General features: G+C 43.3%; 2 protein-coding genes and 1 pseudogene across 2 annotated transcripts; 1 reads left to right on the top strand and 2 right to left on the bottom strand.

Moving 5' to 3' along the window:
* The first annotated feature begins 1,225 nt into the window (after positions 1-1,225).
* On the top strand, positions 1,226-5,017 carry LOC123402880 (annotated as a pseudogene).
* Positions 5,018-8,609: 3,592 nt separating this feature from the next.
* On the bottom strand, positions 8,610-13,121 carry LOC123452161 (periodic tryptophan protein 1 homolog). Its single transcript, XM_045128765.1, has 16 exons — positions 12,852-13,121; positions 12,553-12,770; positions 12,386-12,471; positions 12,189-12,293; positions 11,816-11,942; positions 11,501-11,559; positions 11,327-11,398; positions 10,776-10,843; positions 10,595-10,691; positions 10,425-10,493; positions 9,894-9,992; positions 9,434-9,574; positions 9,307-9,336; positions 9,148-9,210; positions 8,944-9,021; positions 8,610-8,855 (listed from the first exon to the last, which is right to left on the bottom strand). The coding sequence occupies exons 1-16, from the start codon at positions 12,968-12,970 to the stop codon at positions 8,760-8,762; spliced, it is 1,527 nt and encodes a 508-aa protein (XP_044984700.1). The 5' UTR covers positions 12,971-13,121; the 3' UTR covers positions 8,610-8,759.
* A 4,980-nt stretch (positions 13,122-18,101) lies between these two features.
* Positions 18,102-21,006, bottom strand: LOC123421053 (probable GABA transporter 2). Its single transcript, XM_045107485.1, has 4 exons — positions 20,118-21,006; positions 19,882-19,979; positions 19,063-19,249; positions 18,102-18,962 (listed from the first exon to the last, which is right to left on the bottom strand). The coding sequence occupies exons 1-4, from the start codon at positions 20,491-20,493 to the stop codon at positions 18,205-18,207; spliced, it is 1,419 nt and encodes a 472-aa protein (XP_044963420.1). The 5' UTR covers positions 20,494-21,006; the 3' UTR covers positions 18,102-18,204.
* Positions 21,007-21,128: the final 122 nt, after the last annotated feature.

Genomic DNA, 21,128 nt, shown 5'->3' with positions numbered 1-21,128 from the left:
ATATTCATTACTTCCTTGGCATGGAAGTCAAACAGATAAGAGATGGTATACTTCTCACACAAGGAAAGTACACAGCTGACATACTCACGAGGGTAGGATTGGAAAATTGTAAACCCGTGAGTACACCTATCTCAACCTCAGAAAAACTTTTAGTTGAAAGTGGAGAGGCACTTGGATCAGAGGATGCATCAAATTACAGGAGTGTTGTGGGTGCTTTACAATACTTAACACTTACACGTCCTAACATTTCTTATGCTGTAAACAAGGTATGTCAGTATCTTCATGCCCCTAGCACTACTCATTGGACTGCAGTCAAGAGAATTTTGAGGTATCTTAAGTTTTCGGAGGGGCTTGGACTTCAGATTACCAAGTCCTCTTCTATGCTTGTTACTGCCTACTCTCATGCAGACTGGGAAGGATGTGTTGATGATAGAAGTTCTACTGGTGGATTTGTTGTGTTTCTAGGAACCAATCTTGTGTCATGGAGTGCAAGAAAGCAGGCTACAGTCTTCAGGTCAAGCACTGAGGCTGAATACAAAGCTTTGGAAAATGCCACAGCTGAAGTAATGTGGATACAAACACCACTCTATGAGCTTGGAATTAAAGCTCCAAAAGCTATCAGACTATGGTGTGATAATATTGGTGCAACTTATCTGTCAGCCAATCCTGTCTTTCATGCACGCATGAAACATATTGAACTTGATTTTCATTTTGTCAGAGAAAGAGTAGCTAGAAAGCTTTTCGAGATTCGGTTCATTCCTACAGGAGATCAACTTGCTGATGGATTCACAAAACCACTCACTATGAGGAGGTTTGATCAGAATTTTGGATTTCGTCCGAAAAAAACGGTTTCTCAACGAATTTCGTCCATTTCGTTCTGGCCCGGTATGTGTGCGTTCCGGCCCAAAAAATTCGGCCATTTTTGAATACACAGCCCGGCCCGTGGTGAAGTACAGCCCACAGATACCTCCCATTGATATAAAAGCACAAATTCATCTGCTCCTAACCCTAAATTTTAGTTTCCCCTTCTCCATCCCACTGAACGGCGGCTGCAGGCAACTCCCGTGCAACGAGCGAGGCGGAGGCGCGGTGCAGGTGCAGCCCCGCCTCTTCCCATCCACCAGTGTGCAACAGGAGTGGAGCGAGCAAGGCGGAGGCGTGGTGCAGCCGTGCAGGTGCAGCGCCGCCTCTTCCCATCTGCATGTTACCCTCTTCCCAGCGCTCCATGGAGAGTGGCCGTGCCGACCAGGTTGCAGGTGGAGGCTCCGGCGTCGACCGGCTCGACTGGTGTAGCAACATATGGCAAGCTGGACAAGGTATTGTCTGTGTAATCCTGTAGATACATATCTGCATATTTCCTTTGGTTAAGCATGTAGTCAAGAGAATCGAGCACATCAACCATATTGTGTCCAGGAAGAACTTTTGGGTGGTGGCCTTTTCTTGTTCCCATAACACAGTTGTCACCACCCAACTACTAGCAAACATTAAGGTTGGCTAGAAAATTGAGCTGGTGGCCCTTTTTTTTGGAAGCTTTCAGAAGTCAAATGGAAAGGCTGTGAAATATCAGTGATCCCCATTGACAAGGCTAGACTTTTCGTGGTGGTTGCTTAATTAGCATTTTAGGAGCAGTTGTTCCCAAACAATGGTAGGGGTGCTAGAGGTCTTGCCACCTTAGTTACTAGAAGTATTTAATAACAATTGCATACGAGATGCCCCATTATATGCCTCTTGTTTTGAAGGCCCTTTCTTTTTTGGCTTTTGAGTTTTTGTTTACGAAAATACGACCGGAATGAGCATGTATGTACATATAAAGGATTTAGAGAAGAAGGAAGCATGAAACTTTGCCTTAGAGTAAGCAACTAGGAAATAGAAATTCGCAGAAAAAAAACTACTGATTAAATAAAAAATGCTGAAACAATAAGGTAGATGGCTAACTACCCATTTAGGCAAGATGCAAGCTAAGAGAAGAAAATTCTTCTGTGCAGAAACTAGTTGATTAGCACGACGACATTTGAGTCGAAAGCCCCCTTGCATATTTCCTTTGGTTAAGCATATGTGCATATTTCCTTGCACTAAGATTTGGTTAAGCATGTAGATACATATCTGATATTTCCTTTGGTTAAGCATATATGCAGGGCGTGATGCCATTGAGCTGTGGACAGATGAGGTGCAGCACGCCTTGTGATTTAAAATTTCTGAATGATGGCAAATAAAGTTGATCTTTAGGTCATGCTTTAATCTGTAGGTGATGGAAGTGCACCGTATCTTAATAGGGTGAGCAGCGATGAAGCCAGAAGGAGGGGTAATGGCAACCCTGACAATGGAAGGGAGACAACTTGGAAAGGTCTACATTCTATTAATTGTTCTGCTGTTGTTTTTCTATGAATATTATGATGCTTTTAGAGAGGATTTTTAAAAATCTGTATACTCATGGTTAATTTTGTTTTATGCCTTATTCTCTTTTACTTGATATTCTGAAACATTTAAATAAAAATTGTGCTAATTCTGTTTATAGTTAAAATTGTGCCAATTCTGTTTGCTATGTCTTGTTATCTTTTTACTTGATGTTGTTATGCATTTAGAGAAAAATGAAATGTTGTTTATTCTGTTGTAAAAATTGTGATAATTCTTGTTACTGTCCTTGTTCATTGTTTTTTATTGCTTACTCATTTTTATTTCGTATTATGACGCATTTAGAGTAGAAATATTGTTTATTCTGTTGTAGCTATATACTATGATGCATTGCTAACATGTTGTTTCAATTTTTTATATATAGGGCTTGTAAGCAATGACATCTATTATATCTGGAACCATGGCCCCAAGTTTGGTGGAGGATTTAATTGTCGGTACTGCTCCCTAATCAGTAGAGGAGGAGGTGCAACCCGCTTTAGGGAGCACCTTGGAGGTATACCTGGTGAAGTGAGGGAGTGCCCCAATGTTCCAAGAAATGTGCGTGCTGCAATGAGGGACTCCCGGGATGATGCAAGGCAGAAGAAGAGGGAAAAGAAAAATCGTAGACTTCGCTTGGAACGGGATATCATGGAAGGGCTGTACCATGGAGAAGGGGTGATAAATATTGAAGATGATGATGAACAGATTCAGACCGTGCTTCGGGAGTCCCTAAGAGACAAGAATGTCTCTCGTGCAGTTGAGAGGAGGCGTGGGAGTGGGAGTGGTGTTCGTGTGTCTCTTGGGAAGCAAAGCATCACAGCATACTTTGACAAGGAATTATCGGGTAACAAAGTATCAATGCAGCCAAAGATCAGCACTGCTTTGAATCCTGAGTTAGAAGATGTTCTTGGGCAAGCTTGGGCAAAGTTTTTTCATGCTAATGACATTGCTGGGCTGAAAGCAAATTGTCCCTATTTTCGAGCGGCAGTCAAGATAACTCAAAACCTTGGACCAGCTCCTGTTCCAACTGCTAAGCAGATTGATGGGATATATTTGGACAAAAATTATGAAGAAGTTGAACAGTGGCTGAACATTTTCAAGCAAGATTGGAGGAACTATGGTGTAACTGTGATGTGTGACTCATGGACAGGGCCTACCGGTATGTGTCTCATCAATTTCATGGTGTATTGCAATGCACGGATGTTCTTTCATAAATCTATCGACGCTTCAGGTCAAACTCAGACTGCAGGTTAGTTTTCTAATGTTTCTGTATATTATGCTAATTATTTATGTTTATTCATTGCTATATCTGTATATTATGCTTTATTCTGTTTTTTACTTGATATCATGGTGCATTTAGAGTTGAAAATCAGCTATTTCTGTTTATTCATCGCTATATCTTTATATTATGCTTTATTCTGTTTTTTACTTGATATCATGGTACATTTAGAGTTGAAAATCTGCTATTTCTATTTAATTGGCAGATTTTATCTATAGAGAGATCAAAAAGGTTGTTGTGGAAGAGATAGGATCTGAGAATGTTGTTCAAATTGTAACTGATAATGGGTCAAATTACAAGAAAGCATGTAAAACTCTGGTAGAACAACCAGAGTTTAGTCATATTGTTTGGCAGCCATGTGCTGCTCACACTATTAACCTCATGCTTAAGGATGTTGCTAAGTTTCGTGAGGTTGACGTGATAGTTAAAAGTGCTAAGCAGATCTGTAGATTTTTCTATAATCACAATAACCTGCATGATAGCATGAAAAAGAACATTGGTGGTGAACTCATAAAACCGAATGCGACCCGGTTTGGAACGGTGTTCATGTTCCTGGAGAGTTTTCATTGTAAGAAAGATGAGTTTAGGAAATGGATGGTGTCTGATGATTGGAAGGGAAGTATTTGGAACAATACTGCTGATTATGTGTTTGCTGAAGAGTTGCTATCTAGTAGTATGTGGTGGGCAGCTTTAGAGTGGGTTCTTGCTATGCTAGAGCCACTCTACAAAGCCCTTAGATATGCTGATACACAAAAGAGATGCACTCTATCTGGATTCAAGAAGAGTATGATGGCAGCCATACAAAAGTTGGAAAGTCATCTTGGTGGTGGGTCACAGATGTTTCATAGAGTCATGAGCAAGGTGTCCAAGAGGATCGATGCTATGCAAGAAGGCACACTATTGGTTGCAGGTAGTTACAAAACTAACTAAATTTGTATTATGCTGCTCTCTTTTCATGGGTTTAACTTATTTTGGTCTTCCTTCTCCTATGTAGCTGCTGTCCTTGATCCTTACACACATTATCAGATCAACATGAGCAACATTACGGACTATGCTTCTGCACTAACAGATGCCATTGAGAAGATAGCAGACCCTGAGACCGCTGTTTTAGCCATTGATGAAGTCAGCACTTATAGGGAATGTCGTGGAAGGTTTGGCCAAAGGTTAGCACGTTCTTCTGCAGAGAAAATGTCACCAAGTAAGTTACAATACTGCACTTGTAATATTTTCCATTACTTCAGTTTTGCAACTCCGTTCATCTGACTATGTTAATTCTGTTTTGACTTGCAGCTGAGTGGTGGTTCCAATTTGGAGGGGAAGTTCCTAATCTGCAGAAGTGTGCCTTGAGGATCGTATCACAGTGTGTTTCGTCAAGTGGTTGTGAGAGAAATTGGAGTGCTTTTGCGTTGGTCCATACGAAGCAAAGAAACCGTCTTCTATATGGCAAGCTGCATAAGCTTGTATCTGTGCGCTACAACTTGAAGGTATGAAATGGGTTTGCCTTGTGCCATGATTCACCCATACGCTGTTGTTTACTAGGCACATCATTGTCAGTGACTAATTTTGTTTTCACACCTTGAAGATACGTGTTGAAGAAGATCAAGACCCAGTGAGAGAGAATCATATGCAGAAGGAAGTTGATGCATGTGCAATGATGATGGATACAACCATGTTTGATGCAACAAATCCTATGATGGAATGGCTGAATGAGAATGATGAGCACGTAATCTTGGATGGAGTTGATGCTGCGAGTGTCGTGTTTGAGCAAATACGTTTGCTTAACTCAAGTAAGAAAGTATCTCATCTTGGAAGGATGGACAATGGCAAGAAAAGGAAGAGGGTAGAGGAAGAAGAGGACGACTACAATGATAGTGAGGATGATGATGAAGAGAATGAGGAGCTGGAAATCGATGATGACGATGATAGCCATGATGATGGTGCAAGTCAGTCTGATGGAGGAGATCCGGCAATGCAACTTGAGAAGGATTTACCAAGCCAAGTTGGAAACAATGATGAGGTATCAAGTGATGGTAGTTTGGTGAACCGTAGATCTGAGCGGGTTAGGCAAGCCAAGAAGGTCAAGGAGGTCACAAGCCTTTACAATTGACAAGTAAGTTTTTGTGCTGTCATCAATAATTTTCCATTTATGCTCTTTCTTTTATTCTGTCATAAACATGCGATGTTGTTTCAATTGGGCTGCCATCTACTTGTGATGTTTGTATAATTCACAATCCTTTAGTCTATATGATATTATATGTACTGTTTTTGCAAAATCATAATAGATGTTTTTAAATAACCTGTGAACAAAATTCAGGTTCATATTTTTGCAAAATCTAGTTTCTGCAAATTCAGGTTTCTTGTCTTCTTATATTTTTGCAAACATCTGAGATTTGGATCCTATGATGGGTTTTATTAGGACTTTGGAACTTGTTTGAAAAGTAAAAGTAGTTGAATGGAAATACTAGGTAGCATGTCGACTTATCAGTTTGTGCGCACATGTCGAAACATGGTCTGAAACTAGTAGAAACTGCTAGTTAGTTCCTTCCACATTATATTGTTTCAGGTTTTGTCCTATTGATCTTGTTTGTTATTTGTTGATTCAGATTCTTGTGATGTTTGTTATGTGCCGCTTAGTTCCTTCCACATACTGTTCTTGATTCAGATTCTTGTGATGTTTGTATAATTCACTATCCTTTTGTCCATATGATATTATATGTTGTTTCAGTTGGTGCTGCAAGACTAGGAAGTTGAAGACTAACGGGTGGACGAACAGGAAGTCCGAAGTGAAGAACAGCAAGTCCGAATTGAACTTTATGTTCGTATTTTGGGGTCGGCATATTTGATGAATGCCATGTTAAATTTAATGTGGATTGTAATTCTGAACCGTTATGCTTGTTCATTTGACTGCCCAGTATCCCAATATTAAGTCGCATGTTAATCTAAACTTTCATGTTGCTTTTTCAATGGTTGCTGCTCTCTCAGTTGATGGACTATGATACTACCTAAACCATTGAAGTGTTAATCTGCTGGTGTGTAATGATTTGATTCTACTGCTTGATTTTTATGAGAATGTTTTGCTCATTTTGTGGTCTGTTGTATTTCAATTTTTTGGGCAAATTTCGTTCATTTTTCGTCCCAAAATTCAAATTTTGATATGTGCTTTTCGTCCGGAATTTTCCGAAAAAAAATCCGAAAAAACGAATTTCGTCAATTTCGTCCAGGGCCGATAAAAAACACAAAACGAAATCCAAAAATCTGGGTTTGATGAGTTCATCTACAATCTCAACCTTGGCAGAAGTTCATGAGGTTTAGATTGAGGGGGAGTGTTAGAATATGTATAGGATAGAGGATATTTGTTTAAACTTATATCCTATTCTATCTCTTCTTCCTCTCCCTCTGTAACCGAACTCCTGAGATCATCGATCTCTTTCTTGTACTCCAAGGTTTACCCAATATGTATACATATGCGGCCCGAGCAAAGGGTTCAACGCTTCCAACCTAATTCACACATCCATCCGCGGTCAACGGTGTTAGGCACTCGTTCGGTGGAGGCGGGCTTGAAGAGAAGGTGGGTATGTAGCATGCCTGGGATCTGAGGCAATCCCCAGGGAGTGAGCGATCCAAAGAGCGAGAGCATAACGGGATCTAGGGCAATGGCGATGGGCTGGACCCTCACCTCAGACTGCTGCAACGCTGCGGCGAAGACCAGTAGGGCAAAGAGCACGGCGATGGTGGCTTAGATGCATCATTGTTTGCACGAAGGGAAGGGATGGGCTCGAGAGTATGATGTATGAAGTGTATTATAAGATTGGAAACGTTCTTACCCCTCCGTAGAAGAAATGTGATATTTATTGATTGATGCAGGAACACCCCTGCATGGCTCACAAGTATTAGTTGAGATTACATGGACTGTGTTGGAGAACATAAGGGAAAAAAACTATAGTCTAACACCTTTCTTTAATCTAAACTACTCCAAGTTAAGATTGCTCTTAAATTCTTCAAACATCTTGACTGACTGAGCTTTGGTGAAGCCATCTATTACTTGGTCTTTGGTAGAAATGAACCGTATCTTCAATTTCTTTTCTGCAACCTTTTCTCATACGAAGTGAAAATCAAACTTAGTATGTTTTGTTCTCGCACGAAAGACGGAACTAGCTGAAAGATAAGTTGTTCCCAAACTGCCACACCATAAACATGAGATGAGGTGTTGCTTAATTCCCAGTTATTCAAGAAATGATTCCGACCAAATAATTTCTACACCATAAACGTGGGATGCAGTGTAGCTTAATTCCCAATTGTTCAAGCAATGGTTCTAACCAAATAATTTCGATGGTGGCATTTGCCAAAGATTTGTACTCAACTTTTGTGCTAGACACCTAACACTACGGGCTATTTTCTAGCACTCCATGAAATAATTTGCTATTATGGTTATTTATAATTTACTCTATAAAACAGAAAAGTTAGACTTCTCTGAAAACTAATACATACATTTTAAAAACAGAGCAAGTATAAAACAGCTAACTTGACAGCTAACTTGACGAGGGAGGCGTTTCAGCTCCCTGGAGCATTTACATCCCCATGAACAGCAAGTTCAGAAAATATGTAAAAAGCTTAAAAATATTCAGAGTTTTTTTTTAAATGTTTATGATAATGTCCCAAGCAATAATGTTTCATCGATAAAAAAAAAAAACAAATTGAGGGTAACATTTGGTGTTCAATTTTTATTTTTATTTTTTGCCAGGAAAAATTGCTTAACCTTTTTGCCTATAAATTTGAAGGTAGCATTGGGATGTGACTGAACACATAAATGTTTTGTTGGGATTTTTTTTACATTTCAAAAATTATTTCCACACGCAGGAGCACGTATACCCGGGAGCCGAATTGAATTTTCGCCAACTTGACTTCCCTTTTCTAAGTCCAAATATAAAACGGAATATGATAAACTGCAAACTCTCGCCACAGATCCATTTCTGCTGTCGTTTGGTTGTAGCACATATAAATAAATCCATGCTCCTGTTACATTTCACCCAGTATCAAAACTGAAACGGAAAATCTATCCTAACACATAGCCAGAAACAGCTCGAGCCCATCATTCTGTGGGGGATTCGTTTCGCACAGCTGGCGCATTTTGCCGTCCCTTTGCAAATTTGTTCGCGACTGCGGGTTCCGACAGCGTGTTCCAGACCTGCCAAACACGCAAGAAGAGCTCCTGTCAGTGGAAGAGCCACACATGGAAGCTTCGACAGACAACGTATAGAGGACATGCTGCTTACCTTCAGTTTGCCCTTCGATCCTCCACACGCTAACAGGAAGGGGTTGTCGTTCGAAAACGACACCGAGAATATAGCTCCCTGGAAACAAGAAAGGAGATGGATGAGCAATATGGTATAGCTCCCTGGAACAGAACATAGCTCCACATTGCAGTAATTCTTTCATTATAAAGATGGACAAGGGAGGAATTCAGCCAGAGTACGTACAAGCTTAGGATTCAGCGAAGAGATGCATGAAGGCTGGTTGTTGGACAGATCCCAGAGCTTCACCTGTGTTTATATATAGATATGTTAGCAACTGGTTGGATCAATACCACGAGTGCCAATAGCTTCTTCAGCACAAAGTTAATAAACAGTTAAACGCACCATTTTATCAGTTGAACCTGTTGCAAGAAACTGCAGAAAAGAAGGGTCAGCATCAGTAATTCGGTTTATGTGGCTGCCGCATCTCTCTTTCTTTTATTTAGCACACTGATTTGAAAATGTAACATACATTGGGGGTCGAAGGGGCAAAGGATATGGAAGAAACGGCCTTTTCGTGTGCATGCAGAGTAAACATCGGCTGTCCAGGATTCGAATTTGATGAAGCTGTCCGAATATCGAACGCTTGAACCATCCCATTTTCAAGACTAACCTGCAAGACCCAGCTGCCACATTATCATACCATCGAGTATATAACACATGCACCAAAAAGAAAATCACAAATACAAATTCATTCTGAGACAATGACTTAGAATAGCCTTAAATAATTAACTGCAGGGATCCAAAGATGTGAACTATAGACTTGCTTCATGAAAGAGAAGAACTATATTCATCTGGATTTCAATCATACTGTTTCTAATGGAAACTTCACTAAAGTTCAGCAGAAAGTTTTTGTCTGTCAGAGATTTCCAATTGTTCTATGAAACGACAGATAATTGAGTTGAACCGTAAAATACAACGAAATCACTTACCACAAAGGAGTGTTCATTGTGTGGATCACAAACTAAGCTCTCTACATCTGCTTCGACAGGCCATTTATGGCAACATTGTCCACTGTCTTTCATATCTGTCTGTAAAATGTTACCAAAATAAGTTTAGTGGATGTAAGTACAAAACATATAAAAATAAGCAACAACCTTCTCAAAAGTAATGTCAAATAAACACTGAAGTCCATCTCAAAATATCTATGGTAACGCAACAGGCTGCTACACAAGAATGGCAAATCGAATTATCGTCTTCACCTATGAAGGTGAACTCCCAGAACTCCCAGAAGCAACATGTTATATAACTAGTATGATCGCCTTTAATTAGTGGCTGCTGATCCAAAACTGGCTAGTATCCACAGCTCAATTACACAAGCGAAGAAGATTATTATTTGCTGACATGCTAGAGTTCAGCATGCTAATACAATCTGGTCATGTGACAAATAACCAGAATACGTAATAAGCAGCAGCAGAAATTGCAGGAGAATAATTCACAGGATGGCCAAGGACATCCATTACCATGGCAATTGTTCTATCAAAAGATCCACTAAGAAGAACTTCAGGTGACCTCCAGGCAACTGATTGAACCTACGCGTTGGGCAGAAGGAAAATTAACTTGATATGCCATCATAATCTTTCGGGCCAATATATATACAAATCAATAAGAAGAATGTAGCATCCACCATTACCTTGTCATCATGATGTTGCAATGTGACTAAACATTTACCAGCACTCATGTCCCAAACTTTCACAGTTTTGTCTGCACTTGCACTCGCTAGAGCATTCCTGAAGTAAAGGAATCATTAGCAGGGGGCAATAAGTGAAGAGAGAGCGGGAGATGCAATCGCTTAAGCTGAAACCAAAACGCACCTCACCACCGTGTTCCATGCAAGACCAAGCACAGAACTTCTATGGCTGCCCTTCTTGTATGTTTTTCCCTGCACATGGCATGCGGTGTGAATAATGTAGCTAAGGTTTTAAGAAAGGAATGAATTCTCACCTGTGTGTGCACAGGCATATGTGAATCATAATATCATGAAAACATAGTACCGACATTTGTTCTAGACACATTGTACCCTCATCCAATCAGCAACATTTTGCACCAACATAGTCAATTTGACAGCTATAAAGTAACCCAGTCTGCACCTTAACTTACAGAACCTACTAGGACCTGTGTAACATACTTAGCAATGAACAATCAAATAGATCAATTCAACCTCGCTTCATGTGCCTTCTGTTTAGGTGGAGTTAGCCTCGATCTAAATCAGCCATTTCAGCACATTTAGGGGGATACAAAGCTAGTAAGCTACATGGTTGGGGGGGGAGGGGGGTGTCGAGTGAGACTTTGCAATAGAGCAAGAAAAGGAGTCACGAGAAGAAAAACTTCAATGTAACTCAACAATGAAATATTAGTAGCATACTTTTTTCCCCTTAGCCTTTTTCTTCTTTTTTGATACTCCTCCTAGCACAAAATGTGGTTCGACCTCGTCGACCTGTTAAATAACATCGAAGTTCACAAAACAGAATAAATTCTTTGAAGCAAAGCAATTCATGACAATAACAAATGATAGTCTTGTGTGTTTCTGAAAACTTACAACATCCAAGTTCCATACTTCAATTGTAGGATCCATGGTGCCAACAGCTATGAAATTTCCTGCAACACAAGACGAGGAATAGAGTAAAGCCTTAGCATACACTCCCTCCGTTCCTAAATAAGGATTCAACTACAGACTACATACGGAGCAAAATGAGTGAACTTACACTCTAAATTATGTCTATATACATCGTATGTAGTCCGTACTGAAATCTCTAAACAGATAAATATTTAGGAACGGAGGGAGTAGCTTTCTTCTGCAGAAACAATTTGGCACTCTTTATTTGTCAAAACTCAAGTGACACCACAATTTTACCTTTCTGTTCGCCATCCTGACGGTTAAAATCCATCCAAGCCGTGCAGAGTGGAAAATCTGAGAGAGGGACCTCATGGTGCACAAACATATTAGGATCCCCATCCTCCAGTTCTTCCACTATACTAACCTGCCATACATAACAGACACTGGTCACACCTTCATGCAGTCCAACAAAAAAACTGAGGCTATATGAGTCGGTAACATCCAGCAACGAGAGGCACAGAGTAGGATATGGACTAATATGAACTAAGTATATTCTGTATGACTGCATTCATCAATCTGAGGACAAATTTACTCAATAGAACCAGCATTAAGCCTGAACCACGGCATCATTTTTACAAGATGCAATAAGGAAATGGTACTCAACACTTGCCTGGAGAGAATTGAATTCATCCTCGTTATGAGCACAAACAATCACTATATCGGTAGGTTTGATAGTCATGTCCTCAATCTCCTCATCGTCGTCCTCGCCATCATCCTAATAAGGCAGCGAACGGGGGTCATTCACCTCAATCGCCATAGCGAATACTAGTAGCATATTTCTATCAAGGCAAGAGAAAGCATACTCACATCGTCGTCGTTCTTGATGATATAGGGGTCCTCCTCGTTGCTTTTGTAGTACAAGTCCCCCAACCCGGTGCTGAAAAGCTCGAGCCCTGACCAAAGCACAAGAGTATTAGTCAGTCACACAAGACCTGCAGGGGAGGGGTCAGTCAGGGGGGAGCGCGAGCGCCTACCATCCTCCTCCTCGTCGTAGGCGTCCATGTTGAGCTCGGCCAGCCCGTCAGTAACCTCGCCGACGGCGCCGGAGCCGGAGCTGCTCTTGGTCCCGAGCGCCTTGGCGGCGGCCTTGGCCTGGGCGACCTCGTCGACCTCCTCGTCCTCGGCGCCGTCGACCTCCATAACGGCGTCGTCGTCCTCGTCCCCGTCGGCGTCGTCGGCGTCGCTCCCGGCCCTGCAAGAAAGCACCGCACTTTCATTCTACTAGAACGCAGCGGCGCGGCGAGGAAGGGGGAGGAAGAGAGGGGGGGCTTACTCTCTGCCGAGGGCGATTTTCTTCATGGCCTCCTCGATCTCCTCCTTGGTGGGCGGCTCCGCCTCGATGGGGACGCTCTTGGCGGCGCCCCTCGGCACCCAGGACATGGCGGAGATCATCGCGGCCGAGAAGACGAGGGCGCGCGGAAGGCGAGGGGTTCTGGTTCTGGTTCTGTAGACGCTGGTGGGTGGCGCGCTCCGGTGGCGGGAGGACGGGGGTGAGGCCGGCGGCGAGGTTGGTGTGGTGGCGGGAGGAAGGGGGGCGGTGGAATAGGGTGGGGAGAGTGGTCGAGGACGAGGGTTTTGGTCTGCCTTCAGGGCTTCTATTGGGCTGGGATGGGCTGGGCCATACGGGAGGGCTTCTATTGAGCTGGGATGGGACGGGCCATGCGGGGTGGTAGCAACCTAATTGAATGTGTTTGTCTAAATAGCACATATAACCTTGTGTTGCAACGGATAGTTAAGATTTTTTTAACCGAATTTCTATTTTGACTCGTCAAATTGATGTCGCACACCTAAGATCACACTCAGGCATCATCGCCGTGGTGTCGTTCGGCACTGAGGAGGACACGTTTACAAATTAAGTATATTTTAAAAAGCATATATGCATAGCCATCATATGCAATAGATGAAACCTAAAAAAAACTATTAATATTCATTAAAATAAACCTTCGTGTACTTTTGATGTTTATCAATTTTATAAGTGCATGTATATCCTATAAAAATTATTTTTGTATTCACTATAAAAAAAGTGTAGTTCATTGTTAAGAACATGTGTGGATTCTACCGAGAAAAGACACGTACGTAAGGTCTTAGGTCATGAAATATATGCAAAGAGAGAACTCAGTGCAAGTACATCATACCCAAAGATTATAACGTTTTCCAAATATTGACGTTTAAGTTTACATATTATAATACAGATCGTCCATACGAAATAAAGACAAATATTGATTAACATTGTATCTTATATAGTATTTAAAAAATATTTAACATGCAAAATAAAAACATATTCAAACTCTACACATTTTTTAATAAAATTTCATATATATAACATGTTTAAATTGAATTCATGGTTTAAAAGATATTGTTATTGGAAAATGCAAATTTATTCTGAATAGACTACGAGGTTATTAACGCATATGCCAGGCGTGTTTATGTTAAAGTATAAAAAATGATTTGTTTTGACTAAAAGATGGATTGCGGGTTATTTATCATAAAAGTCAGTGTTTTTTGTGTAAAATGCGAAGAAACAAAATGTTTCGCTCTCATTTAAAGACGGACTGCGGGTTGATTTAACGAAAATAGAAAGGGCTTTTGCAAAAATATAAAAAAATGGTTCGTTCATGTCACTAATGTCAGGACTGCAGATTGATTTGGAAAAAACATAGGGGAGTTTCTGTAAAATGATCGACGACGTACGGATAGAAACAATCGGTCCTTTAATTGTTTGTCTAAAGAGGAAAGTATCGTCCGATGGACCAATTTCCCCCTCAACCTTACAAATCTTCAAAACCGGATCAATTCCCTCCTAGGGTGGTTTTGGACTTGATTTTGAGTGGTTTTGACCCAGATGGTGGTGCTGATGCAGCTCATCTCCTACGGCGGCCAAGTAGGAAACCAGTCCAGGCGGTGCGCACACAGAGTGGTTCCCACACGGGCGATCGGACCTGGGAGTAGCACGGCGACGGACAGCTTCTCGCGAAGCATCGACGTCGGTGTGAGTGTCGAGCGGGAGTACTTTCGCGGCAACCTGGTGGAGACCAAGAAGACGACGAGCGACGAGCGTGCCGGCCACGGAGGCAAGCTAGGCGCTTCAGCTAGAGGTAGTGAAGTGGTCATCTCTGCACTGTCTAGATCAAAACCACTCAAAATCAAGTCCAAAACCACCTTAGGGGGATTTTATCCCGTTTTAAAGATTTAAGGGACTGATTAATCCGGTGTTAGAGTTGAGGGGGAAATTGGTCCATCAACACGGGAAATGATATTTTCCTCTTGTCTAAAAAACAAAATGTAAGTTTTTTTCTAAGAACGAACCGAACGAAATGTTTTTTCTTTCTTAGAGCATCTCCACCCGTGTTGCCAAGAAGCCCCGAGGAGCACTTTTTCGACACCGACGGACAAAAAAAGTCCCATTCACACCCCCACGAGCACGATTAGCGTCGGATTTGGTCAAAATTTCGACCGGCGAACCCAACCCAAACCCACGATCCTGTGGGGCAGCTGGGGCGTCGGCGCTATTTTTCGTATGTGAAAACCCCACAAGTCAAACTCTCACCTCACTCTCTCTCCTTTTTCCTCACATGCTCACAACGTGCATGCACACCCACTACGGAACCCATCGTGTAAGGGTGCAAACGGGCTGAAGTCGAGAGCTTCGGTGAGTGGCTTCTTGGATGGGGGTACCACTGGAAAAAATTCGGCGCCCAAAGCAAAAGTTCCGCCCGCATAAAACCACGATGGTCAAAAAACGCCTCCTCGAAGGCACAATGACAGGAGATGCTCAGCACATCAACCGCAATTGTCTTTGCAGTAGGGAGCTCCTATGCGCCGCATTTTTCACCGAGTAGCCGCTCGACGCAGACACAAACAGCGACATGGACCGTCCCGATAGGCACACGAGTACACACGCACACTGAGGCAGCGACTTGGGCCAGCCCAATAGGGACTATGTTATTTATTTCATTATTTACTAATTTTTATTCCTTTTCCTTCTCTTTCTTGTTCTTTAAAATTTCAAAAAATGTTTAGAAGCTTAAAAAATGTTCCTATTATTATGTTTCATTCACAAATTAAAAAAAAAATGTTTGCATCTTTAAAAATCATGTTCACCTTTCAGAAAGTATTCATAACTTCGAAAAACATTAGGGATTTTCAGAAAATGTTCTTGTTTGCAAATTTCTTTGGGAGTTTCATAAAATGTTTTCCTGATTTTAAATTTTGAACAAAATTTAAAAAAGATATTTTTTTAAATTCCTGGACACTTTTTGAAACATAAACATTTTTATAAAAATCATGAACAAATTTTCACAATAGTAGCAAAATTCCTAGAGCAAAATCACACGCCGGTAGTAGCAAAATCAGACGATTATTGCAACAAAAGAGTCGCCGTCGTTGCAGGGTCACAGCTCCGCCATGATGGATGCAGCAAAATTGTTTGCCGGTGACAGTAAAATCCAATGTTGGTTGCAATAAAAAAGTCGTCACCATCGTGGAATCGCAGCTCCACCGTGATGGATGTAGGAAAAAAATAAACTGTAGTAGCAAAAACGTACAACTATTGTAGCAAATTATGATGCTAGTTGAAGCATGTAACAAATTGGTGATGCCCGATTGTTTCCTTGGAGCAACGTTGCCACATCCTTGCGGTCACCACGCTCGCCGTCCATGGTCGCAACTCTGCCTTACATTGGTTGCAGCTTCCGCTGACACCGGCCGCAGCTCCTAGGCTCGTTGCCTCCATGTTGGCCATGGGCTCCCATCTCTTGTGATCACCAGTGTCAGCGTTGAGAGGGAGTTGGTCGATGACGGGATGAGGGGCGAGGGACCGTGGTCGCGCGAGCTCACCGGGCGGATGGTAGTTCATCGAGGAGTGAGAAGAAAAAAAAGGAGATCTGGAAGAAGGCGCACCAGGACACCAATGTTTTGCTTAGATCCAAACCAGTGGCGGAGCCACCTCCCGGCTGCCCGGGGCAACTGCCCCGGCTCTCCCATGGATCCCCGTATGAAAAGTAGTGGTAAATAGAGAGCAGGTCATCATTTTCTAGGGGCAAACAACCAACATCCAGGAGTGTTGTGTCCTTTGCTCTGGCTCTCCGGCTGAGCTGGCTCCGCCACTGATCCAAACATGTGGCACGCGTCGGACGCAACAGTTCGGCTAAATGGAAATGTTTTCCATTACAAAGAAACAAATACATCAAAACTCTTTTTTGTGCTGCTCACATAAATATTCGGCATATGCAAATCATCAGGGTTCAAGTCCTGGTGCTTGCATTATTTTTGGATATTTTTCAGGATTTTCGACGATACTTTTTCGGTGGGAGGAGACGTCCCGCCGCCGACGAGGCATCTATAATGACTTCGTAAATCTCAAGATGATGTGTCGGCTCAGTCTTTCGATGGTGGTCATAGAGATAGGGTATACGTGTGTGCATTCATAAGGGTTAGTGTATGCACGTGTATATGAGCGTCTGCGTCTGTACTGCACTAAAAAATATTTAGTGCAAAGTTAAGTCATTTTTGAGTCATTTATTTTAAGACGGATGGAGTGTATTGTAACATGGAATGCGAGATATTCGGCGACAGATGTTGTACGGTTGAGGAAAAAGTCCAAAACAAACCTTAAAGTTATAGACGAAAGCTAAATCAAACCCTAAACTTTGAATCCCTAAAATTGGCACTCCAAACTTGTAATCCCGGTCTATTTTAAACCCTAGTTCCGTTTAGCACACCGGGATTCTGTCAATACCACAATCCCGACCGGGATAACCTGCTAGGCTGCTACTCTTATAGACAGAAATTGGACCGGCTCACTAACAATTTTTTTTACAAAGTTTCAAAAAAGTTCGCGCATTTTTAAAATTGTTCAGAAGTTAAAAATATTTATGTTTACTATTTTTGTCACAAATTCTATGTCTTTTTTGTTTCAAAAAAATGTTTGGCTTTTTTTAATTCTATTCGTATTTTTAGTTCTATTCGTATTTTTTAATTCTATTCATATTTTTAATTCTATTCGTATTGGTCCAACATGCATTTTATAAATTTGTAGGAGCATAATCCTAGCGCCAAACATTCAACGTTTATTGTTATTTATACCTCAAAAATATATATATCAATTTTATAAAATGTTTATTTTTATTTATAAAATATAAAATATTTATTTAGAAAAATATTACCATGTATTTTTTTTGTAAGATGTACTTTTAAAATGTACATAATGTGTTGAAAAATATTGGAAGTTTATCAAAAGATATACATATATGTGTTAAAAAATACATTGGATACTGACAAAAAATATACACATGTAGAAAAGCAAAAAGAAAATGAAAAAACAAAAAAACCAGAGCAGAGGATGCGCGCGTGCGCAACTGCGCTAATGGGCCCGGTCCAATTCAGCAAATCCCGGCTAAGTTCTGTCAACGTTTAAAATAGATCAGGATCAATGCGTTCGGTGTGCCGATTTCATGGATTCAAATTTCAAGGTTTGATTTAGCTTTCGTCTATAACTTTAAGGTTTGTTTTGAACTTTTTCCTGTGGTTGATGGGCCACGTACGCCCGGCCTACTTTACCCGAGCTGTAAAAAGATATTCCCCTAAAAAATGATAAAAATGATCTACATACGGGGCAAGAAACCAATTCAGCTGACGACATGGTCACTAAACAGCTTGAACTGTCCGGCGTCGAGCACAAGCTTCCGCACGGAAGCAATGGCGCCGATGATCCCAACGCCGGTGAACAAGGCCATGATCGCCACGTTGATCACGTACACCGCCGACCTCCTAGGCGGGGCCAACGCCATGTTGTACATGACGACGGGGAGCACGAAGTCGAGCGGGATAAACCCCAGGGCGCCGACCACGCCCACGATGTCGCCGAAGAAGGGCAGCGCCGCCGCCACGAACGCGCACGCCGCGACGTACAAGGTCCGCAGCGCCACCCGCGGCGCCAGGTTCCGCCACGAGAACCGGCCCCGGCCCGCGTCCGCCGACCCCTTCTCCATGATCTCGTACGCCACCTGCGAGTACACCAGCGCGATGGCCAGCAGCTGGAGGAGGACGAGCACGACGGCGAGGCCGAGCAGCCACGTCGGTGCCAGCGACGGCCCCGAGTCCGGCATCAGGCTCTGCAGCGCGTTGGACTGCACCGTGTTGCCGAAGGCCCAGTAGCCGGAGATGGCTGCCAGGTAGAAGGTGAAGAAGACCACGGTGTAGCAGAGCACGAGCGCCTTCACCATCTTCCCCGCCGCCGGCGGCGCCAGGGTGGCCTGGATCTCGGGCAGGATGCCGTTGCCGAACACGGTGGCCAGGATGGAGATGGAGAGGAAGGCGTCGTACATCTTCCCGGACTTTGACGGGCTCAGCGAGTAATCCTTCACCGGAGCATTGCTCGACATACCTGCCAAAGAATTCAGATCTCTTTGAGATATGGACCAAAGCATTTTCTTTGTCGCTCCTTTTTTTACATTTCAGATTCAGAAACACCGTTTGCACGTTACCTGCCCGAATGCACGCGCCGGAGACGAGGATGGTGTAGCCGAAGGCTAGGACAAGGGACCCGAGGTTGATGTACCGCAGCGAGTGGAACGACGGCATCTGCGAGAAGAGCGACAACACGACGGCGACGATGATGATGAAGTGGTACAGCTTCAGGGTGCCATCCGGCGCCAAGCTCTCGTACATAATCTGCACCAACACGTACCGTACCAGAGGTGCACAGTTAAGGTAAAGAAACATTTTGTTTTATTCTGTTACACGATCTATTGTGCATCGTCTACCGATAGTATTTTACAATAAAAAACATTTTTATTTGCTAGCATCTACAGCCGGACATATAAATATGACTATCTAAACATCCGCAGACGTGTCCGGTCAGTGTCCGGATATGTCCCCTATTTGTCCGTCCGTGCGGTCATATTTCTCATTTTCTTTCTCATAGTCTTATATGTCTAGTCACTTGTACGTGATTGATGAAGAGGAAGAAAAAAAATGAATAAATAAAAAAAACGGTCTGTGATGGGTCGTGTCCTACGTGGCAGATTGCTCGGGCGCGTTTGCGAGCCATCGTATCCTTTCTATATTTGTCCTTAATACGACGGTTCGCGGACCGTCCGGGCATACAGGAATGATAGGAAGGATCCGATCGTTTTTTTCTTCTTTCTTCTGTTCGATCACTGACCGAACGCGTCCACGGACATATGAGAGATTGTTTGAGGCATCGAGTTGTAAATGCTTTAATAGTTCAATAGAAATTGTGCACCGCTAACAGTTCAATAGAAATTTCTGGAGATTAATTCATGTAGCAGGAGTATGTATACCTGGAGGCAGTTGCCGGCGATGAGGATGCTGCCGATGGTGATGCCGGCGTTGATGGCGGTCTGCACGGTGACCACCGCGTAGAACACCCACCCGGACCCTACCATATTACCAATCCAAAACAGCACATTATTCACGCCGATCATTACACTTGGTCCACGATAATTACTGACCATATATTAATGGCTACAATTAAAGCATCCAGCAGGCAGGCATGTAGTACGGTAAGCAGACGTACCGAGCACGTCGGCGGCGAGCTCCCGGAAGCGGATGTGGCGGCGGCCGGCGGCCTCGCAGTGGTCGAGCACGCGGGACATGAGGTAGTAGGTGTAGAAGGTGACGGCGGCGACGGCGGTGAGCGCGGCGAGCCCGAGCGCCCAGCCCATGCCGCGCAGCGCGTACGGCAGCGTGAGCACCGTCGGGCCAACCATGGCCGTGGTGAGGTGGAACCCCGCGTGCCACCATGTGCCCTTGGACTCCAGCACGAACTCCGCCCCGGCGTCCGCCGCCGCCGGCTTGCCGTCGTAGGAGGCGGAGGGGGTCATGGCGCGCCCCGTCGCCGGCGAGACCAGGAACGGGCTGGCCCCGGTGTGCCCCGCCATGTTGGGATCCATCGATGATCGCCTCGACCCTCGATCAGTCGACCGTCGCGCCGTAGGGTAGGAGTAGGTGTAGAAGGAAGGTCTGGGGCGGGGCGGGATTAATGGCGCGTGGCGCGAGATCGATCTCGGGGAGATCGTGGCTGCTACTACTCCTAGGGCGTGCTCGTGTTCTTGCTGGATTACGACTAGGCGAGGCTGGAGCACGTGGATTGGGCTTGCCGGCTTTGACCGCCGGGATACCACAGATCCGGACAGGCAGGCGGGCGGGCAGACCCCAAGTCAACGCCGGTGAGCTGCCCTTCTCTGGTTTACTTTTCTCGATTTGCAGTGGAAAAAGGAGGAGGAAGAAGACGGAGCTGCGAATTCGTGGAGATCCAGATAAAAGATACTCCTACTACTAGATAGAGTATATAGGACAATACCAGATGTGGGGTGCAGCCGTGCCGTGCAACACAACTATCTGCTCATCTCTATCCACCCAATCCTCTCCGGGATCGGGGAGCAACACGACAACACTTGGTTATCTCCCATACCTAGGAGTACTCATGTATATACACGCATGTGGTGGGATATCTATGGGCTGTTTCTGGCTATTTATGGTACTGACGTAAATGCTTCCTTTCTTGGCAATACTAACTCTATCCACA

Source organism: Hordeum vulgare, chromosome 1H, assembly GCF_904849725.1.
Source record: "Hordeum vulgare subsp. vulgare chromosome 1H, MorexV3_pseudomolecules_assembly, whole genome shotgun sequence".
Taxonomy (NCBI): domain Eukaryota; kingdom Viridiplantae; phylum Streptophyta; class Magnoliopsida; order Poales; family Poaceae; genus Hordeum; species Hordeum vulgare.
Note: the sequence above shows the minus strand (reverse complement) of the source record. Positions and strands in the feature narration are given on the sequence as shown.

What these genes read in the sequence shown, in the direction of transcription:
- LOC123452161 (XM_045128765.1), bottom strand. Translation starts at nt 12,970, where the DNA reads ATGATCTCCGCCATGTCCTGGGTGCCGAGGGGCGCCGCCAAGAGCGTC. An exon ending in TGCAACATCATGATGACAAG is followed by an intron (nt 10,494 to 10,594) that starts GTAATGGTGGAT and finishes CCCAACGCGTAG; the next exon opens with GTTCAATCAGTTGCCTGGAG. An exon ending in CTTCGCTGAATCCTAAGCTT is followed by an intron (nt 9,022 to 9,147) that starts GTACGTACTCTG and finishes TCTTGTTTCCAG; the next exon opens with GGAGCTATATTCTCGGTGTC.
- LOC123421053 (XM_045107485.1), bottom strand. Translation starts at nt 20,493, where the DNA reads ATGGATCCCAACATGGCGGGGCACACCGGGGCCAGCCCGTTCCTGGTC. An exon ending in GCTCGCCGCCGACGTGCTCG is followed by an intron (nt 19,980 to 20,117) that starts GTACGTCTGCTT and finishes GTAATATGGTAG; the next exon opens with GGTCCGGGTGGGTGTTCTAC. An exon ending in TCGCCGGCAACTGCCTCCAG is followed by an intron (nt 19,250 to 19,881) that starts GTATACATACTC and finishes GTGTTGGTGCAG; the next exon opens with ATTATGTACGAGAGCTTGGC.